Source organism: Semicossyphus pulcher, unplaced genomic scaffold (assembly GCF_022749685.1).
Source record: "Semicossyphus pulcher isolate SPU_LCO1_2020_fin unplaced genomic scaffold, fSemPul1.0.p SCAF_13, whole genome shotgun sequence".
Lineage (NCBI taxonomy): Eukaryota > Metazoa > Chordata > Actinopteri > Labriformes > Labridae > Semicossyphus > Semicossyphus pulcher.
Genome location: NW_027211637.1, coordinates 8518728 through 8538146, shown reverse-complemented (window position 1 = coordinate 8538146; position 19419 = coordinate 8518728). Strand labels below are relative to the sequence as shown.

Below are 19419 nucleotides of genomic sequence, written 5' to 3'. Positions count from 1 at the left end.
CGGCAGAGTCCCGGGTTTTGCAACGTAGAAAAGAGACAGTTTTATTTTACACATTGTAAGGCAGCAAAGAGTCAACCAATTCATCTCTCTGATGCAAACAAACAATTAAAAAGGAATCAGGGAAATTTGGAAGAAGAGCATGTAATCCACTTCATAGACAAAAGGAGCTCTCTTTGGACTATTTTCTAAAGCAACAGCAAGAATGTACCATGAAATTACCACTTACTGTTAGTTTCTTTCTCTTCCTTTTTCATGCTCTTTTTCCTTTCACTTCCTACCTCCACTTGGTTTCTACTTTCATTGTTTTAACCTCCTTACTCTAAATGTATATCTCCTGAAACTTCCCCCTCTTCAGATTCCACCCATCTGCTTGTCCAACTATCCTTCCATGCCAACACAAACATGGCAGCTTTGTCAGCTGGAGTAGCAGCCAAATGTTTATTTGAAAGGAAATGGAGACGGGTGGTAATGCTTTAATACTTGCACGGCTGGCCGAGGCTTTCAGTTGGAGCTTGGAGAAACATACCCTCAAACAAGTGAATGATTGCTGTGGGTGTGGGCAAACACGGCCATGTAATTTTTTTAAGTACTTTGCAACACTGTGTTTTAGTCAGAGCAACCAGCAGACGTTGAGTGACACCTCAGCTTTCAGTGGCATGTGGTCAAGGTTTGCAAAGAATTTTCTGTTTATCCAAGAGAACAAGCAGTTCTGCATTTTCCTTTGAAATATAACTGCTTAATTTCAACCACATGTCAAATGGCTGTCAAATGTGTCAAGCACGTGCCAAATTCACACGCAAGTCTCACTTTTAAAGGTAGTTACCCAGACTACCGTTGGTCAAAGTTTATTCCTCCACCTTTCTTTCTCTTTAAGCTTCCCCTCCTTCTTTCCATCATAGATATATAAGGATATGTTGGAAAATGTTCAAACTATGCAGATGTACTTGTGTCCTACCTCTTCCTTGTGGTTGTCACGTTGGACGAGCCAGGTAACAGTAGCCTGCGGAGAGCGAGGAACACACTCCAGGAAGGTGCTGTTGTTCTCAGTCCCATACACCACCCTGTCTTCTGTCACATCGAGGTCTTCTGTTGAAAGAGGGATGGTAGGAAAGATTGTGAAAAAATAAAACATGAAGAGAGTTGGAATGTAGAGCACTGCAAAGAGGATTTAACTTGTGTTATGGGTTAGACTGCCTATATGTCCACCTACTGTACAGTATGTGTAAAATGTACAGTAACCAATCTAGTTTAAGCTTAACTTGAGCTACACATTGATGAAGGTGCATGTGAGGTGCGTTTACAGTATTTCTATCAGTCTGTAAAATGTGAATACTTTGTGTGACGCTAATTTGGCTATTTTCAATTTCTTTGTCTTAAATTGTATTTTGTACCAGCCTGATTTTCTTTACTTGTATTTCTACAAATTTCTACATTATGTGTTAATTTATATACTTATGTTTTCTCAGCATAATTAGTGCCTGCCTGAGAATCAAAACTCATATTTTTCATTAACTCCATGTTACGTTAGCTTGGCTTAGCTTAGACGAGAGACTTAAAAAGTGTGAAACAGCTAGCCAGGCACTGATGCTAATTAAATAAACCAAGAAGACACTGCTCCCGGCCAAATAATAGTCCCAAATATACTATATCAAACATAAAAAATACATTAATTATTGAGCCTCAGAAATGCTGCTTGGCAGATTTTTGTAACCTCTAGAAAAGTTCAGGCCATCTCTTCAACCCTGGTTGCAGTCCTTATGCTAGTCTCTGCTAACTAGCTGCTGGCTTTATGTACTGTGTACAGAGCTGTATTATTGTAATTCTTGGCAAGAAAGCCAAACGTTCATTTTCTTGCAAATGTCAAACTATTAATTCAAACCATATGCTACCGTCTGTACACAAGAGATAGTTGCAATGCAAACTGCAAACCTTAGAAGGCTGTGACAGTTCATTTGTCAGGTGAGTTCACATTTAGAATAAATCTTCCACAAATAGTCGACGCTGAAGTAAGGATGATAACTCAGTCTAAGAAAAGAAAACATGCCTCTGTGAATTGACACCTTGGCGCAAAGACGGCTTGTAAATCCTGAGTTCTTCCAAAGGCCTCGAGGGAGGCATATTTCATCACCGAAGCATAATACCTGCTCTCAGGTAAGCAAGCGCATATCCAACACGTGCACACATTCTTTCTTCAATCATCTCCACATCATTGTTTTTGTCCTTTCTGTCTGTCTTCACGCATTCTCTTACCCTCACCTCCTGTCCCCCTTTATTCCTTATCATTTGTCTTTCTACTATTAGTTTGTTCTTTCTTTTCAAATGATACATGATAGCTGACAGTTTGAGCTCATCTGTCAATGTCTCATCCTTTCTTTGTCCCTCTGTCTCAAAAACACATCCACTGTTGTACATGTGCATGTCTTGGTGTACATCTGCCGTATCATCTCCCCTAAACACACATGTCCCACATTATCCAACAAGTTCGGGTTTCAGACAAGTAAACTGTTGTGTTCTACATGCATTATATGTAGCTAGTTTAAACAGTTTTTGAGGAGTTAACATGTATTTTTTGTCTGATACACCGTGCACCATCTGTTTCAAACTGTTTGGAGAAATCGACCAGCACGAATCTGACTTTTCACGTAAATACCCTTTCGCTTTCATCCTGCGAAAGATTCATGAAAGCATACACTGACTGTTAAAGACACAAACACAGACAATTTCCATTAGGTTGGCACATGTCCAACAGCATCTGCCCTAAACTTAAGGGGTTTGGGACTCATGAACAGTTTACACAAGAGCGGAGTCTCCCTGGACTTCTCCCTGTCCTCTGTTAAACTGTTTACAGAGTGTAAGGAAAGCACCACTTGTGTCCAGATGATACAAGAAAAAACGCTTGTCTAAGGTGAATAAGGAAAAAATATGCTAACAAATATAAGGGAGTTTAGAGCACGACTTTAAAACCAGGACAAAGAAGGTACAAAAGAATGTCTGAAGTAGGTATTCCCACTCACCACTCAGATTCTGATCCACACACTGCAGCACAGGGTTTCCATGCTTGATGTCTTGTCTGCGGTAGCGGCGTTTGCTGTTGGGCACAAATCGTGCGCACAGCGATCCATCCCATGCGCAGTAAGGGTCTCTGGCCAGGCAGCACTCAGCACAGGCTTTACCGTAAGTCTCACAGCGATGCAGCTTCACCTGCGCCACGCCTGCTGGGGAGCCCACGTACAGGGCTTGCTGTTTGCGATGATGAGGGGAGAAAATAGGGAGTAAGAAGTGACGAAGACAACAGTTTGTATAAGTTAAAAAAAGTGAGCACTTAAGTTAGTTATGTGACCCTTTAGGCAAGCGATTACATTCATGGCTACTTACCCTCTTCACGGATATGTCCATTGATGTAATTGGAGTTGGAACCTGCAATAATAACGATAATTAACCTCAGGTATGTGTGAAAAGTTTACAGAAAGAAATGTCAATGCAAACTAGCGATTCAGTTTTTAACAGTTATTCTTTTTAGCCGTCTTTATGGGACATTATATGTCGACTACAAAGAGAGTATAAGAGACAATGTGACTTAGTCATCTTAAGTTAGTTTATCTTCATCTATAGTGGATGGCTTTTTTGACAACATAAAAAAAATGGTTGAGGACCTACGAGACAGAAACAGAGGGAATTATTGAGACATTTGATATAATAGTTACTTTAAAGACTTGTAGCTCCTCCAGTGTGACCTCCTCTGTCTCCAGGCTGTTCCCACTGTGCAAAGCAATGACCTTCAGTACTGTACCAATGTCTGAAAGATGAGTAAAGTCAAATTTATTTGTATAGTACATTTAAAGCTGAGCAAAGTGCTTTACAGACAGTGGCAGATAAAACAGTGTAGACAGACACAGCAAGTAATGAAGATCACACAGAAAAATATAAAAAATGAATGAAATAGACACAAATTAAAACAACACGTTTAATGGAATTTAGGTCATTTCAAAGGCCAAGGAAAAGAGGTGGGTTTTTAGCTGCGCTTGAATGATTGAATTGAGTTGGCGCTTAAATTTAATATGCAGAGGCAATGTGTTCCACAAATGGGGGCCAACAACTGAAAAGGGGCAGTCACCCTGCAGTTTCCCCTTTGCTCGAGGGACGACCAGCAGGGACTGCTCAGAGGACCTGAGTGCTCGTGGTGGGGTATCCAATCCATCAAGTGACTTAAAAACAAATAATACAATTTTAAAATTAATTCTTAAATTGACAGGTAGCCAGTGAAGGGAGGCGAGTACGGGGCAGATATGCTCACACTTCCGTGAACCTGTTAAAAATCTAGCAGTAGCGTTCTGCACGTACTGCAGACGTGAGAGGGAGGACTGACTGACCCCCACGTACAGGGAGTTGCAGTAGTCCAAGTGAGAAGTAATAAAATGTCCTTGAATGTTAGCAACGGTTTGACTTTAGCCAGGGCCCTCAGTTGGGGGAAACAGGCTCTCACCAGAGTTGGTTTGTCAAATTTAAACGATGAATCAAAAATCAAGTTTATGACAGATTTGGCTGGTGGAGTCAGAAGGGCCAAACAGAACTACTTCCATTTTTTTATCATTACGTTTCAGAAAGTTTTGGGCCATCCACTCTTTAATGTCCTGGAGACAGTTGAGCAGTGGTTGTAGACTGAGGGCTGTGGCATTTCAGTGGGAGGCATATTTGAGTGTCATCTGCAAAAGAGTGGAATGAAATGCTGTTCTTCTTTATGAGGGGACCAAGTGTGAGCATGTATAGAGAGAAGAGAAGGGGTGCCAAAACTGAGCCCTGAGGAACCCCACAGGTAATGGGGGCCGTTAAGGATGAGGCATTCCTCAAGGTCACATTGAAGGTTCTGTTCTGCAGGTAAAGACATTTCCCAGGAGTAAACACATACTGTAAGTGAAATAATCAAGAAATAGAAGTTTCTCTACACATACTGTTTGAACTTCTTCTACACAGAACAAAAATATCCTCCTCTATGCGATGGAGATGTTTTGCACTGCGTGAGGCAAAATGGTGGTCACACCAGATACTGACTGGTTTTCTGACCCCCCGGACCCCCCCAATACAGTAAAACTGCATATTTTAGAGTGGCCTTTTATTGTGGCCAGCCTAAGGCACACCTGTGCAATAATAATGCTGTCTAATCAGCATCTTGATATGCCACACCTGTGAGGTGGAGGGATTATCTCGGCAAAGGAGAAGTGCTCACTAACACAGATTTAGACAAATTTGTGAACAATATTTGAGAGAAATAGGCCTTTTGTGTACAAATGAAAAAATCTTTGAGTTCAGCTCATGAAAAATGGGAGCAAAAACAAAAGTGTTGTGTTTATATTTTTGTTCAGTGTATATAAAATCAGGTGTTTTAACTAAGAATCCTTTTAGAATGTAAACTGTTAAGGTGTATGTACAGGTATATGACAGTACAGGTGTCTATATTTGGAAAGGTATGGAAGCACACATACCTGTGCCAATGAACATGACATCATACTGCCCGTCCTCTGCCTCGACTCGGTCCACCACGATTTGTTTCAGCTTGTAAGGAATGTTGGCCTTTATCAGCACAGGTTGGCGCAGGGCCGGATACACCGGCCGCCACATCAAGGGGTGGTTGCGTGCAAACTGCAGCACTGAATCTGGGAAGTCTTTTGTGCTGCCAAACTCTCTGCCTGGCTGGTTGATGATTTTACTCGGGCACTGGAGAGATGGAAGCAAGGGAAAGATATATGGTGAAAACACTGAAACAATTTGGTAAAATCGTTGGCTGGCTAAGAGATGACGCTAAAAGGGAACAATGAATGGTGGCAGGGATTATGGATATTTTCCACAGTAACTCTACATACTCAGAGTTTTCCACCAATGAAGGTGTGTTTTCAAAAGAGTTGTGGCGAGTTATTGTCTTAAACTCCACTCAAGAAACCCTCATTAGCAATTTTATTGAGCCTGAAAACTTTGGATGAAAGTTCAAAATTGCTGTTGTAAAGTTATTGGTTTGAAAACAGCTAGAATTAGGGGTTTGTTGTTAGTTAAATATCCTATCATTTGTATCACTGAAGTAATGAGAAAATAAATGTGGTTCTTGGCTGAGATGCTGTATAACTGAAATATTTAATAGGGTTGAACACCATCCAAATAAACACATTTATGCGTCCAAAGAAACACATTTACCCGAGCAAGTTGTCCTTTCCTTCTGCTCATGATTGAGATCAGAGGTTCTTTGCAAAGAAGCCAACGTCTTGAAAATGTCAGCTTTGTGAATCGACTCTGTTGTTCCAGCTGCTGGCTAAAGTCTCCAAAAGTGACGGCTTGTTTTCCTGTTCCTCCACGAAAAGCAGGTTAATCCTATTCAGAAAACTGCCACTTTATTCATGCTTCCTTTGAAACTCAAGGGTCCTCTTTCTATTAAAGAAGATGTACCCTGCTCTGACAATGTGTGTGTGTTGGTGGAGAGAGGGGATCAGTGCATATTGAAGTTCAGTGTGGTTATGGCTCTGGGGAAGAAGCTGTCCCTAAATCTGTTCTGATGGACCGGTAGCACCTGCCAAAGGGCATCAGGTCAAACAGATGAAAACCAGGATGTGAGCGGCTCTTCATAATGTTCTTTACTCTGCTGAGGCAGCGGGACGTGTAAATGTCCTTCAAGGAGGGGAGAGAGGGCAGCCGATGATCTTCTGTGCTGTGTTGATTATTCTCAGAAACCTCCTCCTGTCCTCATGAGTGCAGTTGGCATACCACACTGATGCAGTACATCAGCATGATCTTAATATAAGAGCAGTAGAAGGTCAACAGCAGCTTTCTAGTCTTATCTAATGTAATTAAATCTAGTGTTATTCTGCCAATGGACACAAGTATCAATAAAAATGGTGCTGTTTGGGACGCCGGTTCAGCTCAGCAGTTAAAGTGGCAGTAAGCAACATGAACATTCCAATGGAAAAAACATTCTGCCTCTTTATTACTCCGCTACACCAAACATGCACACACATTTTGCAACTGGTGTTTGCCGTGCAGCCATTGTGTGGTGCGTCTCAATGCAGCACCGAGGCAGCTGTTACCGTAACAGCCATCCTTACCTGTCAAGAGGGAACAGGGCAGCCTCTGCATTGCTTCCGTCTTCAGCCCCTTACACTCCCACTCATCTGATCCCTCTTGTTATTTAAGGCTCTCTTTGTTGCCTTCACCTCCATGGTCTTCCTTCTTTTTGCTTCTGGAGCAGTAGGCTATATGCCGTTGTCGCCAAAGGAGGTACAGGAAATTTTCCAGAGTTTGTACAGAGTCGCTGTGATTGGCTAGTTACGAGGAAAGCTAACCCTGATTGGTCATTTGATTCAGACCGGACACATTTTTAAACAAACTAAATACAAAAGGGGCGGGCGCTCACAGTAACAGATCAGCAGTCAAAATAATTTCAATATAATATTATTAGGGAAATGCAATGATCAAATTTTTCATTTTAACCAAATTCTTATGACATTCTGTGCCTCATGCAAGAAGGTATATACGAACAAATTTTCTCTTATTTTTGATCTTATATACGATTTTTTCTTATTTTTTTCGTACCCATTGCTTTCCGGGATTCACCACTGTTTTCTTTCTTTTTTTTTCTCTTAGGTAAGAGAAAATGTTACGATTGGTGGAGAGCACTCTTACCAAGATAAGAAAAAAAAACAAGCAAGTGAACACGCTGAAAAGGCCTTGAAAAACAGTCCGATGTGCAACACTTGTTGAAAACCTTCAAGAAAGTTTCACGGACCGATTCCACCTGCAGCTGACCTGCAACTGAAACCGCCACAGATTTTGTTCCTCGTTGACCCCTTCACTGTGGAGATGGAATGTTTAAAAGCCCTGCGAAGGAACGTCTCAGATGGAGATAATTGAACTTTCTGAGGATGACTGAAACCTGGTCTGAGGTTCTGGAGAACTGTGCCTTTGGAAAGTGGAACTAGGAAATTTACCAAAAAGCTCCAAAGTCAGATTAGCTCCTTTGTGGTGGATGACAATTTCACTCAAGCATGTAACAAGAGTATGGAACAGAGATGTTACTATGAATTACCTTATTACTATTAGCAGCCTGGCAAGTATGTACACTGAGAAACAGATCTTTTCGTGATAGCGGTGATAGGGTTTGATTTGGATGAGAGAAGCTCCAAAGAAAAGTCACTGTAAACTGACTAAAACAAAAGCATATGTCAAACTCATGAGGCTCAAACTTTGCCAGATATCATAAACTGTGGCTGAGAAAAGATGGAATTTATTGATAGTGAGTTCAGCACAGACAGACAATATTCTTGAGAGAGCACTTAGTCATTTAAACTTGGTATTTGTTTAAATTTCACTGTCTGATATCGCTATTCCAGACTGTACGTCCATATGGTCTACATATTGTTACTCCAGCTTATCACAACAGAAACTGATCCACACAATAGCCTTATAATGGTCTGGATTCAATTTCAGCGTGGAGATGTGAACCGTACTGACTCAAAATACACAAGCTATTGATGTATAATGGAACATTCTTCTGAGTATGGTTTTCCAAATGTCAATAATTATAATTTATTCCAGAAGGTGTGGAGTGTGTAAGTGAATGCAGCGCGTTCATTGTTTACTGTACGATTATTTATAATAAGTAACACATGCATTCGTGATGTTCGTGCATAAGTTAGAACCAGGTCCAACTTACCTTCCCTGCAACGCTTTCCCTAAACCTTGACACAGTTACTCATGCAATGCACATCCTTGATACGTCAGTGTGTTTGAAACTGCCTCTTGAACTGTTCGTCATCTGTTTGCACAGCACATAAAACTGGAATAGCTCCAAAATCTATCAGCTCATCCAAACTTTGCTGCGGCAAGTCGACAGCTTTCAAGCATCAGCTAAGTGCTGAGGGAGACGAGATGAGGGATGAGGTGAGTACTTGGCAGATCTATATTCGTGCATTATTAATGCGTATTGCATATGCTGGCGTTAAGCACAGTAGCCTATGCATAAACCCTTTTATATTGCATAAAGGAAGCTAAGATTACCATCCTCTCCTCTATTAAAGAATGAGTTCTGACCATAATTTAAACAATGTGCAGCAATGTTTCTGTCCAAGATAAATATCTGGCAGGATAAACCTTTTAAATCCCTCTCATATGAACTCTTTCTTAAGGTGAAACTGGACTTTGTGATGATGGATATTACATCGCATTACGCGTAAATCTTTTAGAAAATCAAGGAAAATGGAAAAACAGAGTTTAATGTTCTGTCTAGTGCAAATGAGACAGGAAAATCTAGGCCATTATCATTAATTTTAAACTGTTTAACAAGGGAATCATGTGAATATTTATACATATACAGCTAAGATGCCGAGCAATTATTCATCAAATGCGTTGTAATGAATATGTCATATTCACCCGTCTCCTTCTCTTCTGTGCCTCCTCATCAGCCCTCCCTCATTCATCCCCCCCCCCCCCTCTTACGCTCTCATTTTCAGGCCAAAACATTCCTGTTCATCAGGGAGTCAGCAGAGTGTAACCACAGAGGTGTCTGCTCTGTTCTCACATTATTCATATTCCTTCCGCCTCCACATGCTCTCCTTCACTCTTGTAATGAGCTGGAATTACACTTGCTACGTGAGAGCGTGTTTGTGTGTAACACATGTCTGAATTACAGCGATTCGGGTTCGAGAACATGACAGGTCTCCACTGAGAGTCAGGATGTAAACCAGGAGGAGGCTCTGCGCTGTATACAGTCACCACAGCTGCACTATCACACACAGTAGTTAGCTTTACTGATATGAAACTTCTACACCTCATTTGTTATGTGTCTATCACTTTTTTATTGGCTTTTTTTTTCCTTTTCTCTTTAGCCATTTATGTTTTGGAGAAAATAGTGCCATTGAGAAGTCATTGGACTCTTGTTCTTAAGATTTAACTGTGGTGACCTCACCGACAACTCTAGCTGTTCTATTTCAGTCAGCTCGAGGGCTGGTCCACCTACTGTTAAACTGACAATCTCGAAGATTTCCGTTTCGTTCTCTTGGGCGCCCCCTAATGACGCTATATGGTAATTGATGGAATACACTTCCCAATTTAACCAGACGTCTACGGTTGGCTCCGCTGACGGTCGCTTTCCTTTTTAGACTGTTTGCCTTCATCTGAGCGTCGAATTTGTTTCTTTTTCTTTGGATTTTCACTTATTTTTGAAGTTGTATCTGTAGTCATCGATCTACCCTGGTATGAAAGGTGATGTTTGGTTAACTGTAACATTTGGGTACATTTCGGGTTAGAGGTGATACTCGGTGAAAGTTCACTCACCACTCCCGGTCTTGGATAAGGGACCCTTCCTTCATAGGCTCCCCACTGGTAGTCGGGGCCCTCCTTGTGAGCGAAGGGTCCGTTGAAGGCTTCTCTGATGTCAGCCATTCGATAAACACACACAGCAAAACCCTGGAACACATTACTGTGGAGGAGAGAGGAGAGATATACTGTTGAACATGTCCACGCACTGTATTAGTTTAGTTTGAACATTTGACAGGAAATATGGGCAGATTCAGTAACAAAGGCTGAAATGGTCAAAATAAGGCAAAAGTAAGTAAGTCACAAGTTTTTTTCTTTTAAGTATTTGATCAAATATGGTTTAAAGTCTAACAGCAACAACAATGGTATAAGATGTAAGTCACTGAAGTTGCAAAATTTTATCTTATCCAATGTCCAATCAGATCTACGCCCATTCATACCCGATGGCTATGCCACCGGGAGCAATTTGGGGTTCAGTGTCTTGCCCAAGGACACATCAGCATGTGACTGTAGCATTCAGGAGACGACCGACTCTACCACTGAGCCACAGCCGCACACAATTTTGGTTAGACATTTAAAATTGGTCACCTAGTATGTCGCTGACCGCTTTAGGTCAATGTGCGCTTTTGTGGGCAACACTGGAAGCGTAGCGTGTGCGTGACGGCTGCGGGATGTGTTTATTTTCATTTTAAATGCATGAAAACAGATGAGAGTCTTCACAATGCTGGCATGACATGCACGTGTCTCGCGTGCCGAAAATGTAGAGAATAATTTACTTTATTTGTAACTTTTATTTGATAGATAAACTCACAGGCTCCTGCTTAATATTCTTTGAAATAAAAACGTCATAAGTCTCCCGCAGGCCATATGTATATATGTTAGTAAAAATAAATAACTAACATCATGTTACAGACGTAACTCAGGTGCGATCTGCTCCCTCTGGAGCTCGCTCTCCATCTCATACGGTTGTTTTCACTGTGTGTTAATTAAGGTCTGGATATGCGCGCTGCGAAGGACAGCGGAGGAGCAGCCCTGGCTACTCCAGGTATCCAGAGCCATGTAGAGAGAGAGAGTCGCGTCAGTGGAGGTCCAATATGCTCCATGATCTACCATTGCAATGTTGCAACTCTCTCTCTCTCTCTATGGCTCTGAAAGTACCGTCACTCACTCAGTCACATACAGACCCATGTGTAAGGCTGACCCCGGTGGTCAGCCAAAAAACAATTCTAAAGGTCAAGGAAAACACAACTTCACTAATCTTTTTTGTCCCATAATTACTTCAAACTACATAATACCACAGGTCAAGTAGAGTAGTTTATAAATAACCTGTAAACACATATGATGCTTCATGATTGTTCACCTGATGGTGCTGAAGATGGCGTACACATCTGGGTTCCTCTCATCCTTCGTCCTCAGCAGGAAAACATCCTCTGTTTTACATAAAAAGGCACAAGAACATTGAGTATGTGCATGCATAGTATGTGTGTGAAACAAAGTATGTTAAACAGGACAAGTGTGTGCAGACATGTCTGTGTGTGGCCTTCTCTCACCCAGCTGGTTGAAGTGTGTGTCGATGCCGTGCGGTCCTGGTACAGAGCACACGAGCCTGGCTTTGATGAAGGTGCTCCATTTGTTCACCAGCACTCTCTGGCCTCCAACATCATTCTGGCAGAAAATACAGTAAGTCTATAAAACAGCTTATTCATTTCCAAAAACATTTTATTGTTTTGGCTTTGTGCTGCAGCACATTCATTTGAATTGAGTTAACACTGAGGTTAAAGCAACTTAAAGGGTGTTTGAAGTACGTGAAGCAATGTAGACTTTTTTTTGCACATTGTCCCCAAATTTTTGGGAAAGTTAATTTTATTTTAGGACAGGATAAGAACTTAATTCGATAGAGGGCAGTGTGTCGCATGACCTCCAACCAACTTATTATGTATTTCACATTGATCCAGATGGCAAAAAAGTATTTGTAACAAGCAGGAAGTGGAGATGTCTCCTAAATCTGGAGGACGCAACAATCGCAACAATGTCTGTTTGACGTGGATAGTTATTACCTTCAAATAAAAGCTAAAAGTCACGTCAACCTCATGCTGCAAATCTCATTACATCCCATTAAACTGCACTGCTACTGTGCACTACAACTACACACACTTGCAATTATTCTGAAACAAAACTATGCCTCTTAAATCTTCAGAATGCAGCTAATATATGTGTTAGGACTTACAGTAGATACAGAGTGTGTGCATGTGTGTGTGAGTGTGTGTGTGTGTTTCATCACAACTAAAGGAGTCATCTTACAGGGACATATTTGTGTGTCTCTGCGTGTATGTGACGTGAGTCAGAGGTGGTAATTGACTTCTTGGCAAGAACAGCCACAGTGACAGTGATGAGGGCTAAAGTGAAAAAATAGATAAACGAACTGTAAGGAGCGAAAGAGAGACAGATGGAGAGGTTGAGGAGTGATGTAGAAGAGTATGACAACATTATAATTTGAAGGTTTAGGTGGGATTTTGTACTTGCAAACTTTTGTAGCACAGTCTAACAGTCTCTGAGGATATCCTGCAGCTGTCTCTGAGTCTGTGTATGTGTGTATTTGCTTGCGTTCTGCCATGCATACCTGCATTTGCAGCACACAAAGCAATGCGTGAAAAATGTGCACAGCAGATGGGAGCAGATTGCAGTTGGGCTATTTGACAGCTGTGTGTGTTTTGGAAGGGGAAAGGACTCATAAGATTCGGACTATCACGATGCCTTCACAGCCCTTTGGGGAAATATAAATATTTGATTGCCCCAAAAGACATTTGTCTTTAACACGAGAGGGTTTGGATCTTTTACCTCCCCATAAAACCTTAACCTCCTGTCCTGGGAAGTTAATCCTGCATGTGTACGTAGCCATGTGGAAAAGGCCTCTAAATCAAATTACTGTCTCTGTTTTGCTCCACTTTTCTTTGTATGGTTGTTCTCATAAAACCTTCTTCAAGTGGACTTCTGTGGGAGTGTGAATCGATACATCAGACTGAAAGGTCTGGCGAAGACTTAAAAAGTTGAAACCCATAACGGATCCCCCAGAAAACAAGAAATCCCAAAAGGACTCCCAGACTCGCCCAGATCACATCTGCACAACCTCATCCTCCACTGAAACACCCCTGCAGATGTCTCATTCCTTTGATTTGAGATGTGTATAACCATGACAAAGTGTGAAGCTCTCTTAACCATCTGTCTTCACTCATCCCCCCATGCACATAGATAATCTCTCTATCTCTCTGTGCTTCTGTATTTCACTCGATTATCCTGAGGAAGAGGGACGTCTCTGAAGAGAGGTTTTATATGTAATTCTTCATTGCTTGAGTACTCAGGGTGAGTGAAAGCATCTGCGCTAATAGATATCAGTTACATCAAATTAGTTGTGTCTTACCGCACACACTCGTCCAACACGTGTGTGTATGGCCCCCTCTCTGTCCCCGGCCTCTGTGGCCTTCTCAGTGAAGAAGAAATAGACTTTATCGTTGTCTCTGTCGTCGTTGTCTGGGATCAGGTGGGCAGCGATGAACTTGGGGTCTGCAGAGAAACATGTAAGGATGGAGGCATGTGGACGTAAGTGTAAAAGAAGAGTAATCGAATTTATAGAAAACAACAATTACCATTGAAATGAGGACCTTTCTCTCCGATGGTAACAAACTGATGTGGACAAACATGTTATTAGTTCCATCATTGTCTTAACTCCTTTCACCCTGGAAACCAAGTTTCGTGCTGTATATCAGCCCAAAAGATTTACTTGTGACACAAAAGTACAATTTAGTAGTAAAAAGCTTGTTTTTCTTGATCATATCAACTTGTTAGTTATTGTTGTTAAATGAAAGTCTTATAAATACAGATAAAACCTCTAAAATGCAATTGTTGGAATATTCAGGGTAACAACACAGTCGAACACAGAATTATAATCAACTGTAACTGATGTGGCTTTGGACTGTTTTATGTCTAACCTATATGAACAGATCATTCTCAGTTAAAATTGGGGGTTCCTCCTCCTCAAGCAGCCCTCTCACCTGCGGGGTTCCACGGGGCTCTATTTTAGGTCCCCTATTATTTTCAATCTACTTGCTTCCACTGGGTCAGATATTGAGTAATTCTAACATTCAATACCATTGCTGTGCTGAGGATATCCAGCTGTATGTCCCACTAAACTCCAATGGTAATGACATGACTTTCATATTGTCTTCCTTGACTGACATCAAATGCTGGATGTCCAAAAACTTTTTAAGTTTCAACAACTCCTGACAGAGGTCATTGTAATAACTCCCTCGAACTCTCGTAATGATATCGACCACATAGTATCAGGTTTTTGACAGTAGTCTCTCCTTTTACACTCAGGTGTCAAAAGTAGTGCAGTTGTGTTTCCATCAGCTCAGACTGATCTCTAAGGTTAGAGGTTCTCTCTTTCTCAGACTTAGAAAAGGTAATTCATGCTTTCATTACCTCTAGACTTGATTACTGCAACACACTGTACTCTGGTATCAGTAAGGGAAGCATTCATAGGCTACAGCTTATCCAAAATGCTGCTGCTCGGCTTTTAACTCGCTCAAACAGAAGTGAGCACATAACTCCAACTCTTGCTGACCTTCACCGGCTACCAGTTAATTTTAGAATCAATTGGTGGTTTAAGTAAGTATTATACCATGTCCTGGAAAAACACCAATTTCTGATTTGCTGGCAAAAGTATGTTCTACGGCATGTAACCATAGCAAATGTGATGATAAGATATATGTCACCAGTGAAAGTCTGTCAGTGATACAGCATGATTTTAAAATGTAAGGCCTATTTAAAGACAGCTGTTGTGTTCACCTTTGATATGACACTATAATAAAATAATGATAACGACTTTCAAGGTGTCCTCCTGTAAAATAATCCTTTACATTGTCCTATTTCTACATTGTAGCGGTGAAACAGTACCATGGAGGAGTTTCTGGTCTGTCTCCGTCCTCATGGTGGAGCGACCTCCCATACTCCTGAAGATCACAGAGTCTCTGCCCAGGAAGTCTGCCGTCAGTCCTGCATACAGCTCTCCCCCTACACACAGGTGGTGGGAGAGAGAGTAGGTTTAATAGAGAGGTAGCAAAGGACAAGAACATACATCGGGAAAGAAAGGAAGAAAAGAGATTTAAGAAATAGGTTACGAGAATGTGAAGAACAGCAGCAAAAAAGTAAAAGGGTGAATAAAAACTGGTACAGGAGAACAGAAAGGAAATCACAGGAGACAGAGAAAGATTTTGCGGTTCAGGCAAATGAGGGAGAGGGAAGCGGAAATCGAACAAATCCTATGTAGAACACACTCTGAGAGTAACCTGAGACCCAAACTCACACACACTCCGTACTGTACATCCTCCACAGAGACTGAGAGCATAAACACAGATTCACTTTACATTTCAGCAACTCAGAAAACTGATATTTCTGCAAATGGATGTGAAATATTTCCTACAGCACTGCTAGTATGTGAACTTTGAAAAGCAGTATGAGTTGCATCCTTAAAGCAACCTCAGTTTTAAACCAAAATCACTCCGACACCTGTCACAGGATGAGAAATGTGGGATCGTTTTCCTGGATTATATTTGTTTATAGTGACTAATGTGGACTGTTTCAGTGATCTCATGGGTGTAAATGAAATGTTCCTTATCTTATGTGGCTGCAATAATAGAAACATTCTTCTTTAGCCCACAAACACACATGCTTTAAATTCAAACTTGTGTTTGTACAGGCAAACATAAACAGACACAAGGAGATACAGTAATCGCTGATGACAGGGTCAATTGGGCTTTGTGTATTTTGGGAGAAAATCCTCAAATTGAAGAGGAAGAAATCTTATTGGTTTGACAGCTGATGAAAAGGACTTTCATCATCTTTTACGGTTTAATTCTCTGCATCACTTTTTCTCTTTCTTCATTTCTTCTTCTGTCAAGCTCTATTTGTATGCCTGTCCGTATTTCTGCTGTTCCATGTATATTAACTCTATTGCACTATTGTTTTGTTATCTTTAAGATTATATTAAAGGGCTTGAGAGGACCAAACAGAACCGTTTGCTTTTTGCGCAACATTGATCCCTGATGGGAAAAATCCATAGAGAGGTCAGGGGTCATGGTCAGAAGAGAAACGATCTGGTAACATGAGCCGTGTGGTCATTTTGCACAACCCTGCTGACCGAGAAGCCAAGAGATCTACTGAGCCAACATTTTTGAAGTGGCATTTAATTTTTTGTGCTGGTGAAGAACCTTAAATAAATCACCATCCTCTCCAAGTAGGGCTGCACGATAATCGTTTAGCCATCGCAATTGCAATGTGCAAATGTCACCTTGCAGGTCGTGCCCTTGTGGAGCAATTTAACTGCAAAACATCAACCTGCTACTTCGTTGTTGCTTCATGCAAAGTGAGTACTTGCCATCGTTTTCCATCACAAATCTACAACAAAAGTCCCTCTGATATCACATCATGCAGCCCTTCAGCAGAGCACAGAGTGAACTAACCACTGAGTCACCTGCCTGTAAATTATAAACATGCACGCGACGCTGCTGCCGTCACATGTCGGTGGGATGATTGAGGCACGCTTTTAGTTATGCATGGCGGCTTTTCAGTGCATGTATTGCCGTTATCAGCAGCACCTCGTCCCACTGCTCGTTATCGCTGTGGGTACATACAGGCCGGTAATGGATCTGAGTGTTTTCTTTTAGCAGCTACACCTGCACACACGGCATGAGGTTGTGTGTGCTGAGAGGAAGCAGGCTATGGTTATATCGCAATAAATATCTCAAAAACAAAAAGTTATAGCAATGTCACTTTTTCCAATATCGTGCAGCCCTGTCTCCAAGCATATACAACTCAAATCTATTTAATCTGAACTCCTGCAGGCCTAAAGTCGTCCCTCAGCAGCTTTATATTCCACATATATGTCTACTGTATATCTCTGCTGACGTCCAAACCACAGAGTATTTTAACATTTTCCTGCCAAATTTGATGGCTTATGGGGAAAATTGGGATGCTGAAAGCACCCAGCTGCAGAGAGAAGAAGAGAGAGGGATATACACACATATGCTCACATACGCACTGACATGTCTGTCACTGCTATAAATCAGCATTATTACACAAACTAAATAACTTACGACGTTCAGAGGGAAACACCCCGAACTATTTCACCTAGTCAGCACAGAGCCAGTGTGTGTGTGTGTGTGTGTGTGTCCCAGTGTCCCTGCTGGCTGATCTTATTATTATTTCGGGATGCATACGTCAAGAACATAGCAGAGATCTGTGCAGAGAGGTTAAAGGTGCAGACACAGACTCTGTGTTTGGCGTTTTAAATAGTTCGATGTGGCAGAAAAAGAATACAAAGCTACAAAAAGGCCAATGTGAAATTGACCGCTTTGTCACAGTAGATCAGCTCGTAAAAGTGATATTTTGTTATTGAAGACTTTGTGCAAGGGGATAAGAATAAAACATCCAGCCCTTTGGATCTTCCATCATCTCTGTTTTCATTTATTCTTTTGCATTTTTGCATTATTTGACAGTTGATGGAAAACATGCAGACCGCAAACAACATGCAGCAAAGATCCCCCAGCAGAACAGTATTGTGTACGTGGCGGTTGTGCAGAATGTAATGTAGTCGTTCTACTAATAGACCTAATCCTGTGTAATAAGCATTATTAAAACAGATTCCCTCACCATATCATCTCCATAAACTACCTGGTAAACATCCATCTATTATCTATACCACTTATCCTGTTGAGGGTCACAGGGGGCTGCAGCCTGTCTCAGCTGTCATTGGGCGAGAGACTGGGTACACCCTGAACTGGTAACCATTCAGTCACAGGGCTGACACATAGACCGACAACCATTCACACTCACATTCACCACAGTTTTAGAGACATATGGGTAGATAGAGTACCAAACACATGCACGGGGAGGACATGCAACCTCAACACAGAAAGGCCCCTGAAAGGAACCTTCTAGTTGTGATTTGACAGTGCTAACCACTGCACCACTGTGCAGCCTCACTTAAGAAACTGTTAGAAAAAAATGGTACATACCGCTGAAGGTGCTAGCGAAGGGGAGGCTGGGGTCATGTGGAACCTTCCCTCGACCGTTCTCCACATTGGCAGGGTCCATCGTGAACACGTGCTGAGAACAAGAAAAAGAGTCATCATGTCAAGCAGTTTGTCTTTAGAAACTTTGACTCCTTTTGTGGAAACTGTTTCCTTTCTTCTTTGGAAAAATGTTTAGCTCACTGGAGCACCTGAGATTAATTATTTTTCTCAAGTAAAGTTATCAAGTATGAGCCCACAGTGGATCAACCCAGACCTTTGATAAGGAGTGAATTTCACTCAGTAACAGACCTTTTTTCTGCTTTTCTGTCCCTTTGTTCACACAAAGAAGAGGGACAGGAACTGTTCTGTTTCAGCCTGTGCTGCAGATTTATTTGTCCTTCCACTGAACTCTGCGTCTGTCTGAGAACTAAGAGACTGTCTGAGAAACAAGGAAATGCTGGATCAGTGACGTTGCCAGAGTTTAGACGAATTTCCCGCCGAGTCCCCAGTGCAGATCAACCCTGAGAGCTGAGCTGTTTATTTAGCAGCCAAAAAGGGTGCATAATACTGTTAGCAAACTGAAACTACACTTAAAGTCCAAACTTAATAAACGAAAAGTGTTATAATTCATACAAGAGCAGGTTTTAAATCCTAAATCAAACTGTTGCCGGGTGCTTTTGTTTTAGAGCGGAGGATGGATTTGGCTCTGTAGGAACCTAAGAGTTGCTGCCCTTCCTGTGTGGAGAGAAAGTGATTTTTAATGTGAAACTGCTTTAAACTGTTTAGTATTTTTAGCAGCTTAAATCCCCGGGTCTGTTTGTTTTTTAGAGGAGGAGACGTCTGCAGCTAATTGTTTCCAGTTAAAACTATGTGAACAATAAATACTGAACGGCCCTCTTAGATTCAGTTTGTGAGGTTAACAACCTGCCACGCTGCTGCTTCTGATTGCTCTGTGTAGAAACAACTCAGCCTTCTCTCAACTAATGTTTTAAAAAGACAACAAAAAGGGGAAGGCCCGAGAAGCAACAATATTCTGTTTGGAAAAAAGAAGAACTAA

The 19419-nt window shown here is 41.5% G+C and overlaps 1 protein-coding gene across 2 annotated transcripts in view; it reads right to left on the bottom strand.

The window, feature by feature from the left end:
- Positions 1–19419, bottom strand: part of sema3bl (sema domain, immunoglobulin domain (Ig), short basic domain, secreted, (semaphorin) 3bl) — an 83615-nt gene that overhangs the window by 5491 nt on the left and 58705 nt on the right. Inside the window, exons 5-15 of one of the 2 annotated variants that reach the window (XM_069659409.1) lie at positions 18366–18456; positions 15247–15363; positions 13712–13854; positions 11844–11958; positions 11654–11723; positions 10312–10456; positions 5481–5712; positions 3705–3796; positions 3376–3417; positions 3015–3240; positions 956–1086 (exon numbers count right to left, since the gene is read on the bottom strand). In XM_069659409.1, the coding sequence (XP_069515510.1) occupies positions 956–1086; positions 3015–3240; positions 3376–3417; positions 3705–3796; positions 5481–5712; positions 10312–10456; positions 11654–11723; positions 11844–11958; positions 13712–13854; positions 15247–15363; positions 18366–18456 (1404 nt within the window). The remainder of the gene's footprint in view (positions 1–955; positions 1087–3014; positions 3241–3375; positions 3418–3704; positions 3797–5480; positions 5713–10311; positions 10457–11653; positions 11724–11843; positions 11959–13711; positions 13855–15246; positions 15364–18365; positions 18457–19419) is intronic. The other variant, XM_069659410.1, reaches the window with a different exon arrangement.